Source organism: Polyodon spathula, chromosome 9 (genome assembly GCF_017654505.1).
Source record: "Polyodon spathula isolate WHYD16114869_AA chromosome 9, ASM1765450v1, whole genome shotgun sequence".
NCBI classification, from domain to species: domain Eukaryota; kingdom Metazoa; phylum Chordata; class Actinopteri; order Acipenseriformes; family Polyodontidae; genus Polyodon; species Polyodon spathula.
In genome coordinates, this window is record NC_054542.1 from 48,008,949 (window position 1) to 48,033,542 (window position 24,594).

Here is a 24,594-nt window from a genome sequence, read left to right on the forward strand (position 1 = left end):
GTTCTGCCCTTGCACCAGCAGAACATTCAGTACACAACTCCGCCGAGAGCACGGCTTTTAATTGGTTTTATTATTATCTTAGGGCATCGGTGGGTCATATGATCTGCTGAGCGTGAAAGCATGGAAAGCATCCTTGGCTTGGAGATGATACGCTTAATAATAAGAGAGGAAGAGGAGGAAGAGACACATTTCCGTTGAAACTCATACCGGGGCTTCAAAAAATGCAGACCTGTGAAGCAGCATCCACATTATTAAAGAGACAGGTCTCTGTTTTCACCCTAAAGCAAGTTAAATTAAAATGATTAATCTAGGGACCGTGTTCAACCTGTATCCCTCAGGGTTTTAATGTGCATTTTACAGCACTGTGCGGCCACTCTGTACTGCATGCACCCCCTACACGTGGGGAATCACTGGTGGTGCAAAATTACCTTCATAAAATCAAGGGGAGCTTGTCCCAGAGGGGTAAATTGAAACACGTGTCAGTGGCACTCGCTTCAGTGTGAATGGCATGGCTCTCACACCGCTGAATATTTCGATTTCGTATTCAGTTTGGTATGTTTAACATTGAACTGACCCAAAAGCGATGAGTCTATTGGCCATTATAACATGACCTGTACAATGTAGCTATGGTACCCACTGTACGTGCAGCCTCATTGTCGTGTGAGTTTCAGGGTAAGCGCATGGCTCTAGGTTCACCAGGACAGCTGGTATTTTTTGTCCAGACGAATAGCCTCTACAGCTTGCAGAGGTTTGTCCTTCTGCCACAGTGAAAGCTGTGTATATGGCCAGAGAAGGCAGCATAGTTAGTTCTAGTGCCTTCCATACATCGATCTACTTCAGACACACTGGGTCCATGCCAAGGATTCTTCAATATAAATGACTGTAATAGCCGGCAAACATCATGTTGTCAGATCCCTTGGGTCCTGTGACACTACCCAGTCCCAATAGCAGTAGGGTGTTGTTCTGGTGGGATCTGTGTAGGGCATGGCTCAAACAGCCATTCTTACAACCAGCATGTCATGGCAGTGGGCAGTGAAAAATTAATGCTTTATATTTGTGTCAGGATCCAACCTGATAAAAAACCTTAACAGCTGGAGACAGGAGTAATTAAGGTTTAGACATTATTTAATTGAATTTTCAGAAGTGTCTTTACTATCACAATTGTTGAATGTGTTGAATTACTTATGCTGTGATTTCATGATTTTTCCCGAAGCAGCAATTTAGATTATACACATTAGCATGATTGTTCTACTGTACTTGTTTAGCAGGTAGCTTTGACATTTTTTGTTGAAATACTGAGGAAATACAATAGCTTGTATGTGCACCTCATTGTGTTTTAACCAGATGCTGCTGACTCAAGAGCTAGCAGGCAGCACATGTGTCTGGGGAAACACAGATGTTAAAAAGGACACCTAATTTACGTTGGATGTCATTTTACTGATTGGGTAATAGAAATAGATAAAGCAGGTAATCTATCCCAGTTAAACATTTAAAAAACACAAGAAAGCAATGCTGTAGTCTGTATTCGGATAATGATGCTAATCCTGTAATTGTATACAGTCGTTTGAATTGCTGAGATGTTCCAATGGAATCTGTACAGTACTGTATCTGTGCAGCTTTATCAATGATTATATTAAGCCATGCAAATCTCACATATGTCTAGAGTGCACACATGGGTCTTTGACTGAATGTTTCATCACACATCCTAACTACCAAGTACTTTCAGGAGGCCATTTTCTAAGTTTGCAGCTCATATTGTTTTCAAATACAAACAGAACTTTCCACTTAGTGACATCCCTCCACATCTCTTGCTTGAGCTCATTTGATAGAGAGATTTCACTTCAATTGAACATGTGAAGAATTACACAGAGAACCAGCACAGAACAGCTCTTTCAGGTACCCCAGTACTATACAAAACAAAATGAATAGACATTATGTGAAACACTGTGTTTCCTGAGGTGAGTGGAGTCACACATGCTTGAAGCCCTCTGCTGGTGAAACAAAGACGAGCATTCTTGGCAGCTCTTGTAGTGTGCATGCACTCTATCCTTTGCAGGGAGTTGATTTGGCAGTTTTTGGAATTCTGCTTTACTGATACAGGGATAAGCACAGGGAGAAACCACAAAGCATGGTTTGTATCACGTGGTGGGGAGAACAAAGTGATGATTTGTTTTAAACCAGATTTCGCTCCAAGAGGGACCATGGCCTGTGTATACAATGTGAAACCAAAGTATCATTACTTGACCGTATATATTTCCCTCACTAAAGCTAATACACTACATTATTGTCAATATATTACAAACTTCAAGGATTTAAAACACATTTTCCTTCTCATCATTAGCAAAATACTGTTAGAGAATGCAGGTTACACTAATGAGAGAAGTTTTTTTTTTTTATTACCCCTTTATAGGACACTTTGAGGCTTGTAATCCATGTGTCTCAGGTATAAATGTTCATTAGTCTGGTAAGGAAGACTCTTTTTTAATTAGAAGTAAGATTTATTAAGGCTGTACTTCTTGGCACTAAATAAATGTACTGAGAGCTAGATCTTTATTAAATATTTCATCAATAAATACAAGTAATACATTAATAAAGGTGGTATTTATTTTTGATAGCATTGAGAAGACCTAATAGTCAACTAGTCAATTAGGAAAGTGTGTCACATAGTCTTTATTTTGTTTACAGCAAGATAAAGGTAACTGCAAATGATTTATTAACCGTGACCTATTCAACTACTGGTATTTGTATCTCAACTTTACTAGATCAAGCATTATGGCTCTCTCTAGTGGACACAGCTCAACACTATGATTGTTAACATGCTGAGGGCACACCTGAAATATTAAAGTGTTAATAATCGGTATTTTTATAAAGATTATAAAGCAGACTTATAAGACATCAGATGATCCCCAAATACATTTTCTCTGAACTGTGCAAAACGTCCTTCGGGCCTTTTGATTATACCTTAATGTCATACTCTATAGTCGCTTGGACTTGTTGGGGAAGCCAGAAAGCCTTGTTCAGCTTTCTCTTTGCTGAACGGATCAGTGCACAGCAACGGTCGCGTGCTGTACTGGGTATGAAGCCCGGGGGTCTGCAGCTCTAACACTCTAGCAGCAGTCTGTTCCCCAGCGGCATGCACTGTGATACCGTGGAGACTGTGTGACTGAACATGCAAAGGAGGAAGGGCCTCTAGACTATCTACCCCCTATCTGTCCTGGATTTCTTCACCTCAATCCTCTAAGTAAATTTGAAAGCATGGGTTTCTGTCACCCCCACATTTTTCAAAGGATTTCTAAAATCATGCTAATAGATAGAAATAAGGAACGGACGGCACGGTTTGCAAGGATCCCGACAGGCTGCTGGAACTCAGTCACGTTTATCCCATAGGGTCTGCAGCTGAATCCAGGACTGACTATACAGCTCAGTTCAGGGAGGCTATAAAACAAACTAGCTTACAAAACACCTGCTCATTGTCAGCGGATATACTTCTTGGTAAGAACAGTGACCTTTGTAGCACGTGGGGAGTTGGTCTTTAGAGAGGGACAATAGGAAACTATGTATAGCAATTAATCCTGTTAAAAGATCACACATACACGATTAAAACATAGAAGTTACAATAGCAGGTAAGTAACACAAGTAGATTACAATTAACATCAATGAAAGAATTCAAGATCAGGTAAACTACAATTAACAGCAATGGGATAATTAGAAATTGAATTCAATGCAAGTACAATGAGCATCAATTAAGTAGTTGAATTTCATAATAATAATAATAAACCTTTATTCATGTACAATACAACTCAAAGCACTTTACATACAACAATACAATAATAAACAGTAAGAAAAGAGTACAATTATTAAAAACTGAAGTAACAATAAAATTCAAAATAAAACATAAAACATACAAATGTTATGGAAAAGCTATATTAAAAAGGTATGTTTTTAATCAAGATTTGAAGATTGCAACTGAAGGTGAATCTCTGATAAAAGGGGGTAAGGAGTTCCAGAGTGTGGGGGCATTAAAACAGAAAGCATCCTCTCCCATCCTTTTACCATTCACCCTCAGAATACATAAAAGGCCAGCATTTGCAGAGCTCAGAGTGCACTCAGGCTGATAAGGAATTAGCATATCATCTAGATATTGTGGAGATAGTCCATTCAGTGCTTTAAAAACTAGTAATAAAATTTTAATTCTGTAATGCACAGGAAGCCAATGCAATGATGCCAACACAGACGTAATGTCTTTTTCCCCTATTTTGCCATTCATCCACTATAACCCCCTATTATTTTATAATACTCCCTTAACCCATAATGCACATCCATACCCACATTCACTTCCTTCACTGTGATTTTTTCATTCCCCTCTATTCCTATATGTGCTGGAATTCACACAAAAAAATACATACAATCCTAAATGCACACATTCTAGATACATTACTTCCTGTACTAAATCCCCTCTAGCCCCTTTTCTTTCATTCTTAATTGCCTGTAGCCCTGATAACAAATCTGAAAATGACTGCCCTCTCTACGTTAACCTCTATAATCCATTGTAATGCCAAAATAATTCCTATGAGTTCAGCCATCATAATAGACATGCTATCTGTAATACATACATATTTTCCTACCTCAAATTCTAGAATGTAATAAGCTGCTCCAACCCTGCCATTATCTGTACTTTTAGACCCATCTGTAAAAATCTTACAGTAATTTTTCCCATACACAGTTTACTCATTTCCCCGTCAGTTCACAGAAAACTCCTCTTTTCTCATTTTCTTTAACTTTTAATAAATATTTTTAAAACACTATGGACTGATGACAGAGTTTATATTTTTTAGTCTCATCCTTCCTATACAGTCTTTCAATGTTCCCTGCTCCTCAATAGCTTTCTTAATTCTCACCCCTAAAATTATATCACAGTCATTGCTTTTCCTCATACCTCATACTCCCAACAGGGCTCAAACATCCTTTGAACACGATTTCCATCTCCTCCATTCATAATCTTAGCCTAATATCTAATTCTCATCCTCTTCTTTCTTAAAAAGAGAGGCATTTCCGCAGTAACTACTTGCAATGCTGCAGCTGGAGATGAACACAGCGCTCCACTGCATAATCTCAGAGCCCTAGTTTGTACCACATCCAATTTCCCAGTAATCCAGTATAGGCTTGATCAGCGCTGATCATTAACAGAGCTGTCATACTTGCTCCCCATGAGTTGCTAACAAGATGCTCGGATACATTGTGAAAAGTGTTGAATTTAAATCAAGGAAAGTAATGTTAAAACTGTACAATGCACTAGTAAGACCTCATCTTGAATATTGTGTGCAGTTCTGGTCACCTCGCTATAAAAAAGATATTGCTGCTCTAGAAAGAGTGCAAAGAAGAGCGACCAGAATTATTCTGGGCTTAAAAGGCATGTCATATGCAGACAGGCTAAAAGAACTGAATCTGTTCATTCTTGAACAAAGAATACGTGGCGACCTAATTCAAGCATTCAAAATTCTAAAAGGTATTGACAGTGTCGACCCAAGGGACTTTTTCAGCCTGAAAAAAGAAACAAGGACCAGGGGTCACAAATGGAGATTAGACAGAGGGGCATTCAGAACAGAAAATAGGAGGCACTTTTTTACACAGAGAATTGTGAGGGTCTGGAATCAACTCCCCAGTAATGTTGTTGAAGCTGACACCCTGGGATCCTTCAAGAAGCTGCTTGATGAGATTCTGGGATCAATAAGCTACTAACAACCAAACGAGCAAGATGGGCCAAATGGCCTCCTCTCGTTGGTAAACTTTCTTATGTTCTTATATACTACTCAGCAGGTTCATCCTTTCCACAATGATTTTGTCAACCTGCTGAGTCCATTTCAACTTCTAATTCAACAACATCCCCAGAAATTTAAACACTGGTACTACCTTTAACATCACCCCATCAAACCCAATTCGAATGTATTTTGTTTTCTTTTTACCAGCGAAAATAACCCCTTCTGTTTTTTTATTTTATTTTATTTTATTTATTTATTTATTTTGCCTGTCTCGGTCTCAGTCCAACACTGCCTCTTAAATGGTAACGAAGTGAGACGATTTATCCAGTTGAATTTAGTTGATCAGATACACCTGCTACATTCTCACAGTGATGAAACTCACTTTACAGGTTTTCAATATACCTTGAGCAAATAGCCAATTGCTATCGACCAAAGTCTTACCAACGCATTTATTTATTTATTTTTACTGCCAAAAATATATAATAATAAAATACGCAGTGTGGCGGAAGTCGGCAGCCCGCGCACAATCTCCTGATTGAATGAATTCTTCATTTCTTCCCAGAACTTTCTGTCCTGATTTCCGTTGACAAGCCTGCTGGGAAGTGGCTGAGCTCATGACCGAGACTCGAAAAATCTCCAACACAATGCCTTGTGAGAAAGGTGCGAGGTGGTAAATGTTATATTAATACAGAAGTGCGAAAACGTTTTTAAGGTAAATTGTGTTTGAAGGTGTTTTGCGTTACGGAGCCGAAGTGAAAATGTGTCACGAGTCAGGGCTTCAACCCGATTGTACGCTGCTGTTATCATTGCGGCGGTTGCAGTTCATGTCGTTGCCTGTGTTCTCAATATTTCATTAAAATAACTTCATGTCACTTCCATGTCCTCCGTTTAGCAACATCGCCAGCGGGATCTCAGTTACCGTTTTCAGAAGCGATCATAGAAGTAGCTCTGCAGCAGCAAGAGCAAACGAACGAAGCGGAGAAAACCCGACACATTCAAACTCAAATAAAGGTGATACATAAACACACAAATAACAACACATTATTACTGTTTTTCAAATGTAAATACGGACAACAAATAATACTGTGGAACATAGAAACTTTAACGTGTTTTTAAGCCTTATTATAATTAATGAAATGTTTAGCAATAAAAAAAATAAAAATAAAACACCCTCAAGGGGGAGTTTACAGGCTTAGTTAAAACACCATCTTTTACAGCCATTGCTATAGGTAGGTACTGAACTAAATTAACGTTTTTGTTGTATTATTAGTATATGGACCAGCAAGAGGTCCATTCCATACTAGTAATATAGGAATACAGAATTTATGAGGCTCCAAGTGTGCTTTTTCCATGAAAATGTAAGATAAAGTCAGCCATATAATTGAAACTCCTGGTAAACATTAGACTTTTGATGATCAAGTTTCTGTATATTAGGTTGAATCTCCCACCACAAACATCATGGACTTACCATTAGTCTGGCATTAATAGTGAGTTATTCAAAATTTGCTCTTGATTACAAACAGTGCTACACAAATTCTAGACTTTGATAGATCTGAAGTATATTTACAACAGCCATCAAGGTGGCCTGTGTTGAGTAGGTAACTTGCCTTGCATTGTTTTTCAGCTCCAGCTTTCTGACCTGGAAAAGCAAAATGAAGCAGTTATGCTTAAGTTCTGGGCCACAGAGAAACATATTGGCAAACTGGGGGATGAGATTGAACACAGACTTAAGCATTCAGAGCGCCTGGAAGCCCAGACACAAGCCCTTTATATGGAAAATGTAAATCTTCAACTTCGGATCGAACAAGAGGAAGAACATTTCCAATTGCTGTTGGCAGGATACAACACATACAGAAATAAAATGGGCGCTCACAGAGAGGTTATTGCTCATGTGGAAGGCAAAACTGCCACAAGGAGGGAACTCCTGGAAAAACGAGAAATTGTAAAAAAGCTCAAAGAAAAAAAGGAGGAGCTGAGGATTGATCTGGAGAATCCAGAAGGAAATGTAGTGAGACAAGTTCAGGTAGGGAGTGCATTGCTCAAGGTCAGGTAGGGAGTGCATTGCTCAAGGTCAGGTAGGGAATGCATTGCTCAAAGGTCAGGTAGGGAATGCATTGCTCAAGGTCAGGTAGGGAATGCATTGCTCAATGTCAGGTAGGGAATGCATTGTTCAAAGGATTTGTATTCCAAGTAAAGGTAATCATGTATTACTTACACTAGAAAATAGCATTCTACACTCACTAGCTACATTGTTGCGACCCTGCACCTTATACCCAGTAAGTCTACTTTTTGATGCAGCGAAGGCCTGTTGCATAAGACCCGCAGCTGGATCAATGAAGTAGCTGATTGCTGCCAAGAATGTGACATTCATTTTCATCCTGATTGATCTCCAGGGATTGTGCTGCTGGCCAAGCAGGATGACTCATGAGCTGTGTCCCTTGAAGGTGTCCAGCCTGTGAGGCTCAATAAACACTGTGGGTGTTAAGGAGTGCCTAGTAATATGTCCAGTTTGGCTCTCTATATCTGTTGGAGATTCCAGTGAATCACATTTTTTAATAAATTGCAAACACTTTTTTTAAACACTTAATTGCTGCACACTTTAAAACATATTTTTAACTTGAATTTAGAAACTACATTAGTGAAAAGAGACTGAAAAGTAAAATGTTTAATTTAAAAATAACAATCTTGATTTTAGTACAGTACAGGCTGGTGTAATTCATTATCCTTGTTTGTTTTCAGGGAGATATTTACAATTTGAAGATAAGGATTTCAGATTTAAAGGAGACTGTCAATAAAAAGATTGCATGTCTGGTTAAAGAACAGGAGGTTCATATTCAACTGAAGAAGGAAGTAGAGGTAAAGTTCTTAAAGCAAGAAGGATTTCTGAGGAGCTGCATTTCTTAATGGGGTACAAGTAAGATACTGAGATTTTAATCAATGAGAAAACAAAAATATACAGGTAAATAGTTGATAGAATGGTTACCACATTCTTTGGTGGTCTTGAAGTGCAAAACGCAGGCAGTAAAAACATTAAGTGTAACAAATAAAGGTATGCAAATAAAATATGAAAAAAATAACCAACTTCCACCATACAGCAATGCGCATAAGTAATGACATGCAAACTTAGATGTGCAGTATTATGTTTTGGTCAGAATACGTAGTCTATGCTTTAGTGTTTCTTAAAACACATTAGTTAGTCGTTAGTTAGTGTTCTTTAATGGTTTCACTTTAGCCAATGGCTTATTCGGGTTACGTTACAGATGCAAAACAGAAGATGTGACGCCATTTTAAAACGTCTTCACTGTCAGTTGAACAAGATGCAGTCTAATAAAAGGCAGTGGAACTGGGATATTCAACAAATGGAGAGAAAAGTTGCTCAGCTTAGAAAATGTCTTGGGATAACAGAGTAAGCAGTGTTTAGATAAGTCTTGTGACTTTCTGTATGGTGTCCCAGTACAATTCTTCTGCAAGTACAAGGAAAGTACTGTCCCAGAAACAGAGGGAGTGTACATCTAAGGTATACTGCATTCAAGATGAATGCATATTTGGAGAAATCACTTGGATGTTCCTCTAGCAGCATTAAAGGGGTTTGTTATTTTGCATGTCATTGTATCATCTGCTGGGAGGTCATTTGTTACATTAACTTAATATCTTGAAATTTGTTTTTTTTGTATGTGTAATTTTGCTGGACAGTAAGTATACAGCAGCATATATTGGTAGCTTGTTTTTTATGTTTGACATTCATATTTCAACATTCAACTTGTTTATCTTGACATTTAATAAATCTTAAATCACTAAAGATTTTTTTGTGCTGTATTCAAATATAACTTTAATGGAAGTGCCACTTAGAGAGTGAACAATCAGCTGTAACATAATTCAATAATATATAAAAGATGTCCCACCAATCTTCTCAAGGTTTATTTAAAGAGCAACTTGACAGGGCTATAATAGAGTTAAGGTACACCTCAGTGAATGTATTTTTGCTGTTTAGATTCACTTTGTTAATGGTTACACTCTGGTGCTTCAGAGGTGTACATGATGGCAGGCTTAACTGGGGTGCCACTGAGTTTTAAAACATCAACAGGATGTCAGTATAAACAAGATACTCTGGTACTGCACAGTCACACCATGTTGCTCTTTAACCAGTTATGAAGTTAATAGAGAAGAAAAAGTGGCAAACAAGAGCAAGTAACCAAGACTTTTATTACAACTTCTTAATCATCTTTTCTTTTATATTGTCATACCAAATCTGTTGTGTTGTTGCATATGGTGATAGAATTCAGAAGTAATGCTTGTGCATTTTCAGTCAGTGCAGTCAAGCAGAATTGTCGTTGGATACTAGCACACCTAATGGCAATCAGATTGATTGTCTTGGTACATTATTTCATATTATGACTTGGAGGAAAAAAACATTTAATGAGTAAATACATCAGTAGATCATTCAACAAGTCAGAGTATAGAATGCTGGCAGACAGATTATTTACAATCGCTGTTTGGCAAAACGTGATATTTCAAAGTTATTGAAGGTTATGTGGAATTTAATTCCTTATACCTACGGAGAAAGGGTTGTTAATAATTGTTACAGTCTGATGGACCATGTACTTGGAGGTTAGACATGATTCTGACTACACAAGCATGACTTTAAACAAGGCTTAAAGTTTGTCTTGTTCTTACAGCCCCTCCAGAGAGCCCTTGTCTTTTGAAGGACCTCACTGCATGTAAAAGGAAGTGAAGAGCATGAAGAAAATGCACCCAGTAATACAAAGAAATACAAGGGTATACCACATGTGTATAGCAAGACGGTGTGATACAAAGAAATACACAAGGGTATACCACATGTCTAGCAACAGAGTGTGATACAAAGAAATACACAAGGGTATACCGCAAGTCTACAGCAAGAGGGTGTGATACAAAGAAATACACAAGGGTATACCACATGTCTATAGCAAGAGGGTGTAATAAAGTCCCCAAAAGTGACCCCAAAGCTAGTGTAATCAGGAAACCCACTTAATATACTAATTAGCATGGCAAGTCAGATTATTTTGTATATTACACAAACATTTAGTTTTTTTATTAAAATGTACTGTACACTTCCAATGCAGGAAGAAACAATAAAAACATCTATTTGTCTAGTAATGCACAGTGAGATATATTTCAAAGCTCTTCTTCCAGTCTTGAATAATAAAACTTTTTTTTAGTTCTAGTTTAATAGGTGTTTTTATCCTTTAAAAAAAGACAACTAAAAACTGCCAACACTTTGAACAAAACTGCTAACACTGACAAAAAACAAGCATGTCTACAAATCTGATGCAATGTAATACAAAAGAAATCAAAAGGTAAAGAAAGAGTCACGCATTCATGCTGCTGAAATGGCTGCATGGTATGGCATCACTCAGGACCGGTGCCAATATTCAACCCCTTCAACGAGGACTTCTTGGGGGTAGTTGCCATTGAGGAGCCATGCGAAATTAGTTCCAGTTAAGAAAGTAATTTTTTACTGCCAGTTCCTGCTACTAGGAAATGATCTGCTGCAACTACATTTCCTCCAATGGCTCACAGCAGAATGAAAAGACCCCTCATCTGAAACAAGACAGAGGAGAAGCTCCATGGAGGGCATGTTTCTACAAGAACATGCTGCCTTTGCTGTGTGAGAAGCGTGTGTTGAGCTCCTGAGACTTTTTCAGGACAGCCTTCTTCTGGGCCTCGTCAAAGCGGTTCACCTGCAGGTCCTGGTCTCGGTTGAAGGCCCTCCTCTCCTTGGCCTTCTCTGCATCGGCCTTGGCCTTCTTCTTCAGCTTCTTGCTATGCATGTTGATAAGGGACTCAGACCGCTTTGAATTCTGGTTTAGAACAGACAAAATATACAAGTATTATATAAATGTTATTACCCAGTTAACATATGTATGCAACAGGAGGACAGAGATTGGGTGCGACCCTGTGACCATGCACTCCTCAAGTGAGCATGTTAACCCCTGCAGAAAAGAGCAAGGGTAGCTTTGACAGGCAGAGAAAATACACACAGAAACTGCCCCAATTCAACTACTGCAAAAGTGTTTTGGGATTTCAGTATTACAAGTCTGTGTTTTAAATGGGGCAATAATCTTGCATTTGAGCGTTAATAATTGCGATTGTCAGGCCATGTCAAAAGCATTTGAAAGAAACCTACATTGTGGATGGAGACCTGCTCTGCAAGTCTTCTGTCTCTTTCTGAAACCTGGACATCTTCCTCCTTATCTGGTTCAGAGGTCTCTTTTCCTTCAAGCCGTTCCTGGTTAAAATAATGAAATATGTAGGAATGATTTGCCGATGGCAGGCAGTTGGGCTCCATTAGCACACATTCCCAATTACATACAATTTTACAAGTTATTCTTTATATTTGTTGATAGTACAAGACAACTCCAACTGAAAAGTTAAAACCACAATCGTAATTATTTTTGGAACTTAAGGCGTATATATTAACTTGGCTGATAACCTTAAAGAAAGCAAAACAATGTTTGCAGGCATACATATATTATTAAACCTCTCACACAATTATTCAGCTACTGTCTACAATTATAATAGTCAGCCTGTGTGTACCAACCCTTATTTTCTTCTCCTTGTCGGCCGGTGTCTCTGTCCACAGTGACCGGTCTTTGGACTCGGGGCCAGCACGCTTTTTAAAAGTCCTGGCTCCCAGGCCAATGTGCTGTAGTACTGGGGGGAGTTCAGTCATCCAGCTCTCCCGCGCAAGGTCCTTGGATCCATCCTGCCGTACAATGACAAAACCATTTGTCACACTTCAGCAGGGAAGAATATTTACTGGCCATGTGGTGAGGCAAGACACAGCGAGGTGAGAGTAGTGACAGAGACAGCTGGTAAAACTTTTTGGCTTAAAACTAAATACACTCACAATACAAAATAAAATAAAACCACTATGCACATGCAAGAGAAAACGATAATACTGTGTGCTAGAATGAATACTGATACATGAGCAGCTGCTGCCGAGTAATCTAAATTTGGTGTATTTTATCTATTTCAACCATAAATTGTTTTTTAATTTACATTTTAATACAAAACAGAAAACTACGTAGCATTACACTATATGAACATGAAGAAAAACGTCTCTCTCACATCTCCAGAAGTAAGCTTTTCTTTCATCTTTTGGGCCCTGCGTTCAAACTCCATGGCAACATTGTATTCCACTGGCCCTTTGGAAGGCAAAGGACCAATAACTTCATCTTCATCACTGCCAGAGGCCTGTAAAATACAGAAAATGACATTTTTAAAACAAAAAGGGTTATATTAGTATTCAAATGTTAGTTCCTTTTCATATCAAATGTTTTCATATGTAAACTTACAACACTAAATCCAAGAAATAAATGAGTATGTTTATTATTTTTACCAGTAGGGTAATGTATTAAATAATATTAATTACACTTCTGGAACAAAACATACATTCATGAACATTCTAAGGCTGATTAATGAGTTTTGGGGGCATGAATGCTCACTAATACCCGGTAGATTTCAGATTTGGGGTCATACTTATCTGAAGAAATGGATTTCTATTTTATGTATGTTAGGAACTTGTACATCAGTGGGTCGCTTGCTTCTCTATCAATCACTGCGCTGAACTATAGTTGTGACTGGCTAGTACTGCACTGTACCAATTCAATTAATTATTTTCGTGGGGGGTGGGGGGATAATGTATCTTAAACGAAAAACAAAATGTACTGTATGATACAGCAAACAATTAACTGCTGTACAAGCAGTAACCATAAGAGGGAGCCATACCTAATTTTCTGAAATTTAACAAACACTACTCGACGAAAAATAGTGTATGGGTTACTTTAGAAATGTACTGACAACCCTACAAATACTGTATTAGGTAATAATTGCTAATACCCCAAAAATGATGTTACTGTTACATTAATGGCCTTGGTGAGAAGGAAATGCACTTTGCACCAAGACTGTTTTATTATTTTTATTTTTTATAATAACCTTGTTGATAGGTTAACACTTCTCCCCACAACGTGGTTCATCATGGTGTAGCTCCTAAAATCAGGCACACTGCTGTAGTGAAAATCTCCTTACTGCTTCACTGTAGCCAGGGGGCAATGCAGGGCCTGTGTAGTCTTCATCTTCCTCATCGTGGTCTGGTTTTCGAAAGCCAGGGGGCAACGCTGGTCCAACAACAGGCCTTGGGAAGAGAAACATGAGATGTGCAAGGAGTAAAGGATCACACAGCCACTTCTAAAGCGAATGTGGCTAACAAAAACAAATGAAATAAAGTCTTAACTGTTGTGTACTTTCATTTGCTATATAGCAGCTGGTATGTTGATGACAGAAAAGAAGGGGTGGATGAAAAGACCAAGGAAGCGCAGCAATGCCTGAAAGCATGGCTTCCAAACAGAAGTTTTGTGTAGTACGAGGTCAAATGAATTTTTAGAACCGCACAGAGACGTACAGACAGAAGTGTTGACAGCTAAGATTTATGAAATGACTTTGTTAGCTACAACTATTTTATTAAAAAATGTTTCACTTGGATACAGGTTGTGCCTTCTGGTGTGTGACAGTATACTGTAAATGCTGATGTGCCACTGTAATATAGAAAAGGGATATCTGCCATGGCAGCAGGGGCTGATCATTGCTTTTTGAGTTACTGTACATCAGCACACTGACTTCCACTCTTCTGAGATTTACTTACAGTAGCACACATGGGGTTTATATATGCATGTCGGTCCAGTTGTGAAAACACATTTCACAATTATAATTTAGGATATGGCTGGAACTTGGGCTGTGAGGACTAGAGATGCCCAACATCATCAATGTATGTAATATAGAAGAAGAAAGAAAAACAACAGGGGTTGAATTGCTGTCACCTCTCAGGAGACTCATGCTGTTTTTGATATCCAGGTGGGAGTGCAGGTCCAAAGAAGCCATCATCATTGTCATCCTCCTGCTCTGTGCACTGTATCCGCGGCTGCTTGCTGGGGGGTTAGGAAAGAGCAAAGACATGACGGCATGCAGATCAGTAGGGACCCACTGGGTTTGCTATCAAATCAAAAAAGTTGCATTTCCTTTCCGAATGAAAAGGAGCACTGGAGGTACATGGTAAATTGTTATAACTCAAAAACATTCACGTGCCGAGGACGCCTGCATGCATAATCTGTATGTAAGGTTCACTGGGCGCAGTGCATTTCTGCCCCATCTACCATCATATTAAATGTCCGCCCTACCAATTTTTTTCCAGTGTTTTTATTACTTAATAGCTCCAACAAACCTGGGTTTTGGGCCATCTGTGTCCTCCTCGGAGTCTGACTTGATGGGATAGCCTTGGGGTAAAGCTTTCCTCTGTCTTTCTCTCTTAAAGTGCCTCTCATCCTCTTCGCTGTCTTCAGAAGACTCTGAGCTGCCCCTCGCTCTGTAGCCCGGTGGCAAAGCTGGTCCTGCAGCTATATAAAACGCGCATTAACATTGCACATCTCTCTGAGGAGGAAAACGGAGGGGCACTTCGAATACTACACCAGTCTGTTTTAGGGAACAAGGCAACACATTGCAAAACCGTTGTTTACTTATTTGAAATGTGCGGCCACAGAGATGTTACATCGTATTTTCAAGACTGTCCCCGAAGGTCAATTCTCCACCACAGTTCCTGCATTATGAATGCATGGTCGACAGCACACATTTGTGTACACAAGCACTGTTAGGAGACGAATGGGTACCACTTTACGTCAAGCGTCTCTGATTACGGTTTATTTAAGTAGTTACTTAGTAAATGCATGTGTACTTGCACACAGTAGCAATGTTAGTACGCCCAGCCCTAGCCCTCTTCTGATACAATTGTCTGCTTACATATATCGTACAATGATCTTTACACATTAAATCACTACTGTTACTTCGTGATGTATTGAATAAACTAGTCCTTTAATTAATCAATACGGCCCCACAGTGGATGTGATTATAGTGATAACCACACACCTAGCAGTAAAGGCATTTAAATCATTTTAGACGTGTAATTTTACGTTTAAATGCAAAATGAATACAATATGTATTTAATATAACAGTGGGGCTACTCTCTGAATATGCACTGGACTTACTTTCGACGTCACAACCTAAAAATAAATAATAAAAGGAGCCATCTTGTATTTATAGGTAGGGTAGAGTATTTAATTCGCGCAGTATTTACAAACCAGACTTCACCTTCGTCTGACTCCCCGTCCGAATCGTCACTTCTGTCTTCTCTGAACCCCGGTGGAAGGGCCGGTCCAATTATTCCCTCAGACATGACAGTGGTCAGTACAGTGTAATCAGATTCACATTCAAAGAGACACCAGCAGTGTAATGTTGCTGCTCGTTGTGATTTCACCCCGTGAAAAGGCTCCTTTCACCCTCACCGTCTCAACAACAGACTAATGACGGAGTTAGGCGCAGATTTGGGCAAATTACCAGCATGTACCAAAAAGATCTGCTGTTTATCACAACAACATATTACTATACGTGTCAAAAGATGTGGGGGCACGATTTGATGAAACACTGGTGTGCTGTATTAAAATAAATAAATAAATACGTGTTGTATAAATGGCTTCATTTTTGTCACGTGGTCGCCCCGTTTAAGTCCCGTCCGGAAGTGATGTCTTATTTGAGCGCATCCACTTGGTCCCAGGAAGAGTCTTGTGAGGCATTGCTAACAGAGTCAGCGCTTCATTAACGACCCAGAGTAATTACTGGAAGCTGCTGTAGTTACTTCGAGACTTACCCGATGAATCAGTTTGGACAGCATCAGTACCCTCCACCCGAGTTAGGCGGTCCGCCACCTGGGCCGGTGCTGAGACCGCCGGTCTTTGGTGGACCACCTCCTCCCGGTCCCTGGAATTGGTACCCGCCCGGACCCCCGGACACGTGGGGCTGGTTTGGGCCCGGGCCAGGTGGATACCCTCCTGGGGGAGGTTGGTATGGACCGCCCATACACCAGAACCCTGAGTCCTATCAACATAACCGAATGTATGGTAAGCAGTTTGTCTTCTCTTTTCACTGCATTGTGTCGTGTATACAAAGTAAGGAACACACACACACACAGGTTCATTTTATAACACTTCAGTAGGGAGTAGATCACGAATAGCCCCTTTCACAGAACACGTGTGGTTTTAGGCACCGTGTCGTACCTCTAGTAATGTTCCTCTGAAACCTCCACAGAAACCCGTTTTAATATAGTGGCCGAGGCTCTGCAGTAATAATACATGATGTCAAACACGTTGATTGTCTCCAGTTGGAGTGTGTTGTCATTTTATAAAGATGATGATTTCTTCTTACTCTAGATCAACAACAGAGGCACTTCAGACAGGAGTTTGTGACTCAGCCGGCATCAAACGGGGGTACAGGACTGAATCAGGGTGGTGGCGAGAAAAAGGTACTGCCTGATTAGTGTCGCAGTGTTGTAATGACCAGTGCACGCTAGCAGGTACATAATTTTTTCTGGGGGTTTTTTTTGTAACGCCAACAGCGTCTCTTGTGCACATTGCAGAGTCCAGTATAGGTGTGTGTGTGGTGGTGGTTTAATTGAACATGGAAGCAAGTCAATAAGGTTCTGTGATAATGGCAGTGACATTACTGCCTATGATGATCGATGTAATGTAACGCATGAATGACTTTATATATGCAAACTAGAATTCATTGTTTTAATGGCTTGTTAATTCTTGTTTTACTTTTGTGCCGAGTATGCTGATCATTTATTTCACACCCTTGGGTGCCACTGACTCTGACATTTAATGTATCTGCAGAAAAAGAAGAAAAATGAGCCTGTATTCACACACAACTGTGATTCGTGTGACCGGGGTTTCAAAAACCAGGAGAAGTATGATGAACATGTGTCCCAGCATGTGAAGGTAAGCTGCAGTTAAAAGGTCCGGCATGTGGGTGACATTCATCCCCTGACACAGCGCTACATTCGGATTTAGAGCTAACAGCAGCATGAAAACAGTGCTCTCCACAGCATGCCACTGTATGCACAAGCCTGACACACAGACCTCCTTCTACCACACACTCCAACTGGAGACAATCAACGTGTTTGACATCACACTCAATCGCTTGTGAGTGTCACAATCTGGGGGCATATGTAGTTGCCAGACCAAGTTTTGTCACAGCTGAAAAGGCACTTCCCATTCAGAATTGGTCATCTGTTAGTGCTAGATAATTCTAGTTAATAGATGACTTCAGCTTACAAGACTTGCTATAGCTGGCATGTGTCAGATCACTGTATCCAGAGTGAATATTTCATGTGCTAAAACAGTACCCGTTGTTCTAACAATAGTAAACTGTTTTTCAGTGTTCGGCAGCAGGGTGCAATTTTACTGCACACGAGAAGCTGGTCCTTATCCACTGGAAAAACGTAAGTAGATTATTTTAGTAATATGTGATGGTGATGATGCATAGTCTTTCAAACTGATCTCTCCCTCTCCTTTTGTGACAGATGCATGTTCCGGGATCAAAAAAAATTCAACTCGATACACCAGAGGAAATTGCAAAATGGAGAGAGGCGAGAAAAAAGTGAGAAATGGTTTATGCAGACTGAGTGAGGGGGGAACTTTTCTAAAGCTTCTGCCTTGCATGATGTGCAAGTAAATATCCACCTGTGCCTGTTGGGGTTTCTAACTGCTTAGCAACAGTCAGAACATTCTGAAAAACAAACTCTGGATGTCGCTTGTAGATTATACAGTATCTTCTAATTCTCTGGTGAATTGTTTTAGCTCACAATATTTTACATGTTGACATCAAATGGTTTCTTTAAGTTTCAAATACGTATCTACATTATTTATCAAATATTTATTGTAATCATTTTTTTTTTTTTGGTAGAAATTATCCAACTTTACAAAATATTGAAAGAAAGATGATGGTGAAACAAGAAAAGGCAGAAAGAGGAGAAGTGCTGTCGACTGTACAGTTTGGGTATGTTTCCTGTACACATTGGTGTTTTTAGACTATTTCTTGTTTTATAGTGGATTGTGACTCTTTTTTTATTGCTCTCAGTAAAATGAAGGGTAAAGGAATGTGGAAGCCTCCTAATGAGAAGGAGAAGAATATGCCACAAGCAAGGTTTCATAAGATCCAGAGGGAGACCAGAACTTCCAGTCACCCAGAGAGTGACAGAGAGCCCAGGAACCCCAGCATAGAGCCCGCGCAGGGCATGGACCCCCTCGGGATGCTGGCAAACAGTGATGCCGGTGAGCAAAGACAGTTTAATTGCATCGGTCAACACACAAGCATTGGCCTGTGCTCTGTCTTTATAAGAAAGGTCTTTGTGGATTGAGTTGTCTGTCTTTAGAAGCAAGATCTTTGAATCTGGATTGAATAGTGTTTTGTATTTAAATTGGGAGATACTAAAGGGAAATGGATTTTAATTCTGAGTTGTTTTGAATGATATTGTCAGAGCTGCTCTTACCTACCGCGTGGCAGTGTTGATTAATGTATCTACATGCTTCTCTGTTTATTCACTCCATTATGATTTTGTACCTGGTAATGGACACCTGTATATTAGAAATAGAACTGATGACAGGTCATGATGGCCTAATAGCACATAACAAATGTTAAGAGTGATGGTCCTCAGACTTGCTACTAATATATATTAAATTATATCATATTATATATTCCGTATTTTACTGGGAGTGTCTAGTCAAAACGGGGGTGGTGTCCTCATTCCTTTACCATGTTCCAGGAGGGAACTTTTATTGTACAGTATATACACTGATGTGGCAAGCACGTCTAAGCTGCCTATGCTCCTATTTCCCGGAAGCAACAACATTATCTTTGAACCACAGCCCATGTAGATAGGAATCTAATATAATAAAGCAATCTGCTTGGTGCAAACCTGCCTTTCAACATGTGTTTCATTATTATTTTTTTGAATCCTGAATCTAGAGCACAGATCTTCTTTATGAACTCTTCCTGGCAGGTTTATCTAATCCAGACCAGCTTCCTCCTATTAAAATGGAAAGGTGTTGAAATGCGTGCTGTTTTTCACCTTGCAGAGTCAGACGAGGATGAACCTGCCAGAATCACGGTGGTCCCGAAGCAGATGACCTCAGGTCTGGGCTCACTCATTGCAAATTACGGGACTCTATCCGACAGTGACAGCGACCAGGCACCTGAAGGTAAAATCAAACCCAATTTGTTCTTTTGCTGTCTTTTTAAAAATTATTATTATTGATTTTTGTACTGCATGGCCTCCAGTGGTTTACAGTGTACGTTTTCTTCTATATTTTAACAACTGTTAGTTACCAGTATTATGGTCTGCTCCGCTCTAAAGGATATGCCTTTTAGTGCAAGCTTTCTGGACAGAGAAAATCCATCGCCTTTTAATAGTAGCTGACATTTTACAATGCTCTGAATAAATGATTAAAGACACTGTGCTTGGGCTTCTATGAATGTCTTTTCATTTCGCCTCCACTTGTCTGTTATATAAATAAGCCTTCACTGAGAAAAGGGATTGAATGGGAGTCATTGTATTGCAGCTACACAATTCTCTCTCGTATTATTTCAGAAATGCCTGTCATGAAAGTGGCTCAAGCTCTAGAGGAAAACCAGGCTCTCTTGGGCAGAGCTGTGGAAGGTTTGAGTAGCCTGGTGCAGAGTGGAGGCAGACGGATTGGATCGGAAAGAAGAGACTGGGAAGCCCCTCCGTGCAAAATGGCTCGTCATGATAGGAGTCGCAACCGGCCGAGGAAGGAGTGCTCCCAACAGAGAGGGCAGCGTAGACCAACTCTGCTGGAAATGGTAAGCCTTGATCTGCTTGGCTTCTTCACAGCTTTTCACTGGACTGACTTTCAGTATAGTAGATGGGCAGGAAATTCTAAAGATAAATACATCCAAAATAGGCTATTATCTCTGTGTGCTTGTGTTACACCAGATTGATTTCTTGCAATCTTAAAAAAAATTCTATATTTTGCAGTTGCTGGCACGTGACATACGCCATGAGAGGAATGTGATCTTGCAGTGTGTGCGATACATTGTTCAACATGACTTCTTTGGTCTGGATTCAAAGTCGAACCAAGCCAAGGAAATTAACCAAGTATGGATTGCTGAAGCTGCCAATGACATGTCTTCAGGAGAGCATGATGGGAATGAGGAGGTGCTGGTGGCTGGGTCATTGCCTGCTTCAGAGACTGAAGCTGCAGTAGAAACCATGTCTTCAGGAGAGCATGATGGGAATGAGGAGATGCTGGTGGCTGGGTCATTGCCTGCTTCAGAGACTGAAGCTACAGTAGAAACCATGTCTTCAGGAGAGCATGATGGGAATGAGGAGGTGCTGGTGGCTGGGTCATTGCCTGCTTCAGAGACTGAAGCTACAGTAGAAACCATGTCTTCAGGAGAGCATGATGGGAATGAGGAGGTGCTGGTGGCTGGGTCATTGCCTGCTTCAGAGACTGAAGCTACAGTAGAAACCATGTCTTCAGGAGAGCATGATGGGAATGAGGAGGTGCTGGTGGCTGGGTCATTGCCTGCTTCAGAGACTGAAGCTACAGTAGAAACTGTTCCCTCGCAAGCACTACCAGTGTTCTCACAGTTTGTAGATGATGAGATTTGGGAGATACCTGCAGCTGCTCAGGAAGACTGTTCATTGTGAGATTTCAACAGACTGATAAATGTGAATATTACTAAGTTGTGTGGATGTTTCTTTCTTTTGAGTGTACAAGGTTACTGTACCAGTCATTATGAAAATACATCTTTAAGTAAATCTTATCAAATGAGTTGATTACAAAATTCCGCAAACCAGTTCAGTTATTTGTTTGAGTATTTTGCATTCATTTGAAATTCTTTTTTAGTTGTTGGTATGGATTTCAACACCAACAGATTTGTGATTTGTCTCTGATTTTAAAGTGACACGGGGGGAGGAGCTCTAGTATGAAACAGACACATAATAGACCTGGAGTTATCCATATATGAAAGGTATTATTTTTAGAATCTGTTTGCTTTGCGTGTGATCATATCAGCACTGTTAAACATTCAACCTGGTTATCTTTTGAGGAATTCATTTCTTTTTTTTGGGGGGGGGGGGGGGTGGGGGGGGGTGGGGGTGGGGGGTGGGGGGTGGGGTGGGGGGGATTATTTCAAACATTTCATCTTCTGAAGCCAGGACTCCATCTGCTGCTCCTGCTGCTGCTGTTTCCCAAGCGCTGGGTGATTTATGGGAAATTTTTCTAACCACGCTCACATTGGACTTCAGTTCTCTTCATTCCAGCTGGGCTCTCTGTAAATAGCTGTGCTATCAGTTGTGGGCACAGCTGCTCAATGATGGCCTTGTAGAATTTACAAGCATGTCAGTGACAATCGTCCTGCTGCCTGGCTGTAAATTCATAATTAGAGCCGACACCAACATGACAAGACCTAGGCCTATATCATGGAAGTGTAAAGACAGATCTCCCCCAGTTTATGTTCAAAAGGCTTTGAAAGAAAATGGCACCAAATAGTACTAGTGATGAAGACATAACAGGATTTCCATTTCAGTGCTCGAGTGTGGGAATCCCACAATTATCAAGCAGCTGCCCCCCCCCCCCTCTTTTTTTAATAAAGAGCTCTCCACCCAACTAAAAAGTGAAATTGTGTAAATTACAATTTAAATCAAGCAAGGTAATGAAACACTGTTCCGCCCGCTTTGCTGAGCAAACAAATCATATTACGCACCCAGCTGGGAAGAGGCATTTCAGAGACCATTAATTCAGGTAATAAGCCAGTCTGATGCGAGAAAGTATAAGCTACTACTTCCAGATTCTCCAGTTTAATCCTGCCTGTAGCTGCGAAGCAACTTTCATTTAAGAATTAAAAATGCAATTAAAGCTTGTGTTAGTTATGGTGGTGTTTGCTGCCTAACAATGTTGTTTGTTATAGGTTTTACCCCATAACATTTGTTAGGCTGCTAAAATTATATTGTAAGTGTCAACCAATAAAGTAAGGAAAGCACCATAACAATCTGAGCGGTAAATAGCAAATTTTACAATTCTGCTTTTGGACTTTGTAATGTGAGCAGCTGGCCTTGCATGTTGGCACAACTATTACATTGTTCAGACGTGCTGACAGTGCAGGGTCCATATTGTTTCCTAGAGTGATTTTTGCATTGGAAGGATAAGAGAAATTCCAGTGGCATGCACATTCAATTCCTCAATTAATCTTTTGCATGTGTTCTTCACGCACATAGAATGGATTATCCATGGTGCCTTGTACCACATTGTTTTGCCCACCTCTCCCCTATTTGCATATTTAGATTAAAAAACAAAACAAAAACAACTACTTTTATACTATTATATAAAATCAAATTAATTGCATGAAGAAACCAAAACAATAACAACTAAACAAATCTTTGACAAGTGTTTTGACTATATGCCTTCAGCAGTAAGTCCAGCCTGCTAATAAGACCACATTTGGTTGGTCCTTTGACTGGCCTTAAGTGAGGTTTTACTGTAAACCGGAACACAAACCCTGCCTGTGTTGTAATGCTAGAAGTGTGCATGTCCTCAAAGAACGAGCAGGGGTATCGTGTGTTACTGTCATTATTGTTCCTTTGGCAGGGGGCATATAACGCATGTGTTGGGATGCTGGTTTGATTTGTTGCTATTCTCTTGAAGATAATAAGGCATTACATAATGTTTTATTAGTTGATTTATGAGATATTACATTTTTTTTTGTTTGTACTGGATTTTTATATCTTAATTACGGGTTAGGAATCTGCAATTCAATGTAATATTATTTTCCATTTTTATTTTATTTTTTAAACATAGTTTAGCAATCTGAAATATGTTTTACTTTTCTACCGACCCTGGCTAAAACATGCACTTGGCCAATGTGTGACCTAAATATATTCTTGTAAGGCAGTTGCTGTTTTTTTCACTACTTGAATCACGCTTTGTTCTTAATCACATATACTGAGTGACATTTGCCACAGGAGACATCTCCACTATAATTCACTGTGCTGGAAAGAGGCAGTCTCTTTTGTACCAGATGCTCCTTTATAAGGAGAAAAGTAACTGCAACATGTCAACAAGACTTTTTGACTACTCAGAGATGTTGCTTGATGTTTCATGTGCTTCCGAGACAGGTGTAGAATTTGCATTCATTCGCTACGCATGCCCTTTGCCAGTATATATGTCTAACACACACGCATGTAATTGTGTATAACTTCCGTTTTGTTTGTCCGTGTATGTATGTATGTTTTTTTTTTTTTTAAATGTCTGTCACCACTCCATAGGGTGCAAACCCCTGCTCCAAACTCAAGTAACAGAAGGGCAGAAACAATAGGAAATGGTGTTTAAAAAACAGATCTGGCTTTTCCAGCAGCATCAAATAAAAACACTGGCCACCTAGAAAAATAATGGAAAAATCTGCAAACAATGGCTGTTAGTCCCTGTTTATTAAACCCTTTGAAAGAGGGTCCAACCCACAATAATGATGAGGTTGTTATTTTCATGCATTCAGTGGCTTATCTAGCTGATGCAGAATTGTATAGAACAAAACTTGGGGAACCCACTGACTCCATTTAAAAAACTACCTTTAGAAATGTTTAGAAGAAACCTAAAACAAACAAGGTTTTTAAATACGGTCTCCCGTTGGCAATGTAAAGTTGAATTTGATATATTTCTATAGTTCTCTACCTTTCTATACTGTGGAATTGAGCTTCACTGTTGTGTTCATATTGTAAACCAACAGCATCTAAAAGGTTGATTGTTTTTATCTCCCCCTCTGTGGTGTAGCACCTCTCCCACCCTGTATCAGGTGTTAAGTGACTATTTAAACCTGTAATATTCCTCTAATAGTGCAGAGACGCCACGCAGGAGAGTTCCATGTGAATGGACCCTTAGGCAGGATGGAATCA

The 24,594-nt window shown here is 39.7% G+C and overlaps 3 protein-coding genes across 3 annotated transcripts; 2 read left to right on the top strand and 1 right to left on the bottom strand.

Moving 5' to 3' along the window:
* Positions 1 to 6,663: 6,663 nt before the first annotated feature.
* LOC121320970 (coiled-coil domain-containing protein 122-like) lies at positions 6,664 to 9,479 on the top strand. Its single transcript, XM_041259829.1, has 4 exons — positions 6,664 to 6,770; positions 7,384 to 7,782; positions 8,499 to 8,615; positions 9,020 to 9,479. The coding sequence occupies exons 2-4, from the start codon at positions 7,423 to 7,425 to the stop codon at positions 9,167 to 9,169; spliced, it is 627 nt and encodes a 208-aa protein (XP_041115763.1). The 5' UTR covers positions 6,664 to 6,770; positions 7,384 to 7,422; the 3' UTR covers positions 9,170 to 9,479.
* A 528-nt stretch (positions 9,480 to 10,007) lies between these two features.
* On the bottom strand, positions 10,008 to 16,329 carry LOC121320969 (GPALPP motifs-containing protein 1-like). Its single transcript, XM_041259828.1, has 8 exons — positions 15,939 to 16,329; positions 15,019 to 15,190; positions 14,618 to 14,725; positions 13,830 to 13,935; positions 12,870 to 12,995; positions 12,340 to 12,504; positions 11,926 to 12,027; positions 10,008 to 11,599 (listed from the first exon to the last, which is right to left on the bottom strand). The coding sequence occupies exons 1-8, from the start codon at positions 16,021 to 16,023 to the stop codon at positions 11,381 to 11,383; spliced, it is 1,083 nt and encodes a 360-aa protein (XP_041115762.1). The 5' UTR covers positions 16,024 to 16,329; the 3' UTR covers positions 10,008 to 11,380.
* Positions 16,330 to 16,363: 34 nt separating this feature from the next.
* LOC121320968 (nuclear fragile X mental retardation-interacting protein 1-like) lies at positions 16,364 to 21,491 on the top strand. Its single transcript, XM_041259826.1, has 10 exons — positions 16,364 to 16,744; positions 17,054 to 17,145; positions 17,516 to 17,620; positions 18,061 to 18,123; positions 18,205 to 18,281; positions 18,588 to 18,680; positions 18,762 to 18,955; positions 19,760 to 19,882; positions 20,272 to 20,504; positions 20,680 to 21,491. Exons 1-10 carry the CDS (start codon positions 16,498 to 16,500, stop codon positions 21,352 to 21,354), a joined length of 1,902 nt encoding a protein of 633 aa, XP_041115760.1. The 5' UTR covers positions 16,364 to 16,497; the 3' UTR covers positions 21,355 to 21,491.
* The last annotated feature ends 3,103 nt before the right edge of the window (positions 21,492 to 24,594 follow it).

Coding starts and splice junctions, on each gene's coding strand:
- LOC121320968 (XM_041259826.1), top strand. CDS start 16,498: ATGAATCAGTTTGGACAGCATCAGTACCCTCCACCCGAGTTAGGCGGT. Junction 17,146..17,515: donor AGGGTGGTGGCGAGAAAAAG/GTACTGCCTGAT, acceptor ATGTATCTGCAG/AAAAAGAAGAAAAATGAGCC. Junction 18,124..18,204: donor TCCTTATCCACTGGAAAAAC/GTAAGTAGATTA, acceptor CTTTTGTGACAG/ATGCATGTTCCGGGATCAAA.
- LOC121320970 (XM_041259829.1), top strand. CDS start 7,423: ATGCTTAAGTTCTGGGCCACAGAGAAACATATTGGCAAACTGGGGGAT. Junction 7,783..8,498: donor ATGTAGTGAGACAAGTTCAG/GTAGGGAGTGCA, acceptor GTTTGTTTTCAG/GGAGATATTTACAATTTGAA. Junction 8,616..9,019: donor AACTGAAGAAGGAAGTAGAG/GTAAAGTTCTTA, acceptor GTTACGTTACAG/ATGCAAAACAGAAGATGTGA.
- LOC121320969 (XM_041259828.1), bottom strand. CDS start 16,023: ATGTCTGAGGGAATAATTGGACCGGCCCTTCCACCGGGGTTCAGAGAA. Junction 14,726..15,018: donor ACAGATGGCCCAAAACCCAG/GTTTGTTGGAGC, acceptor CTAACCCCCCAG/CAAGCAGCCGCGGATACAGT. Junction 11,600..11,925: donor AGCAGGTCTCCATCCACAAT/GTAGGTTTCTTT, acceptor GTTCTAAACCAG/AATTCAAAGCGGTCTGAGTC.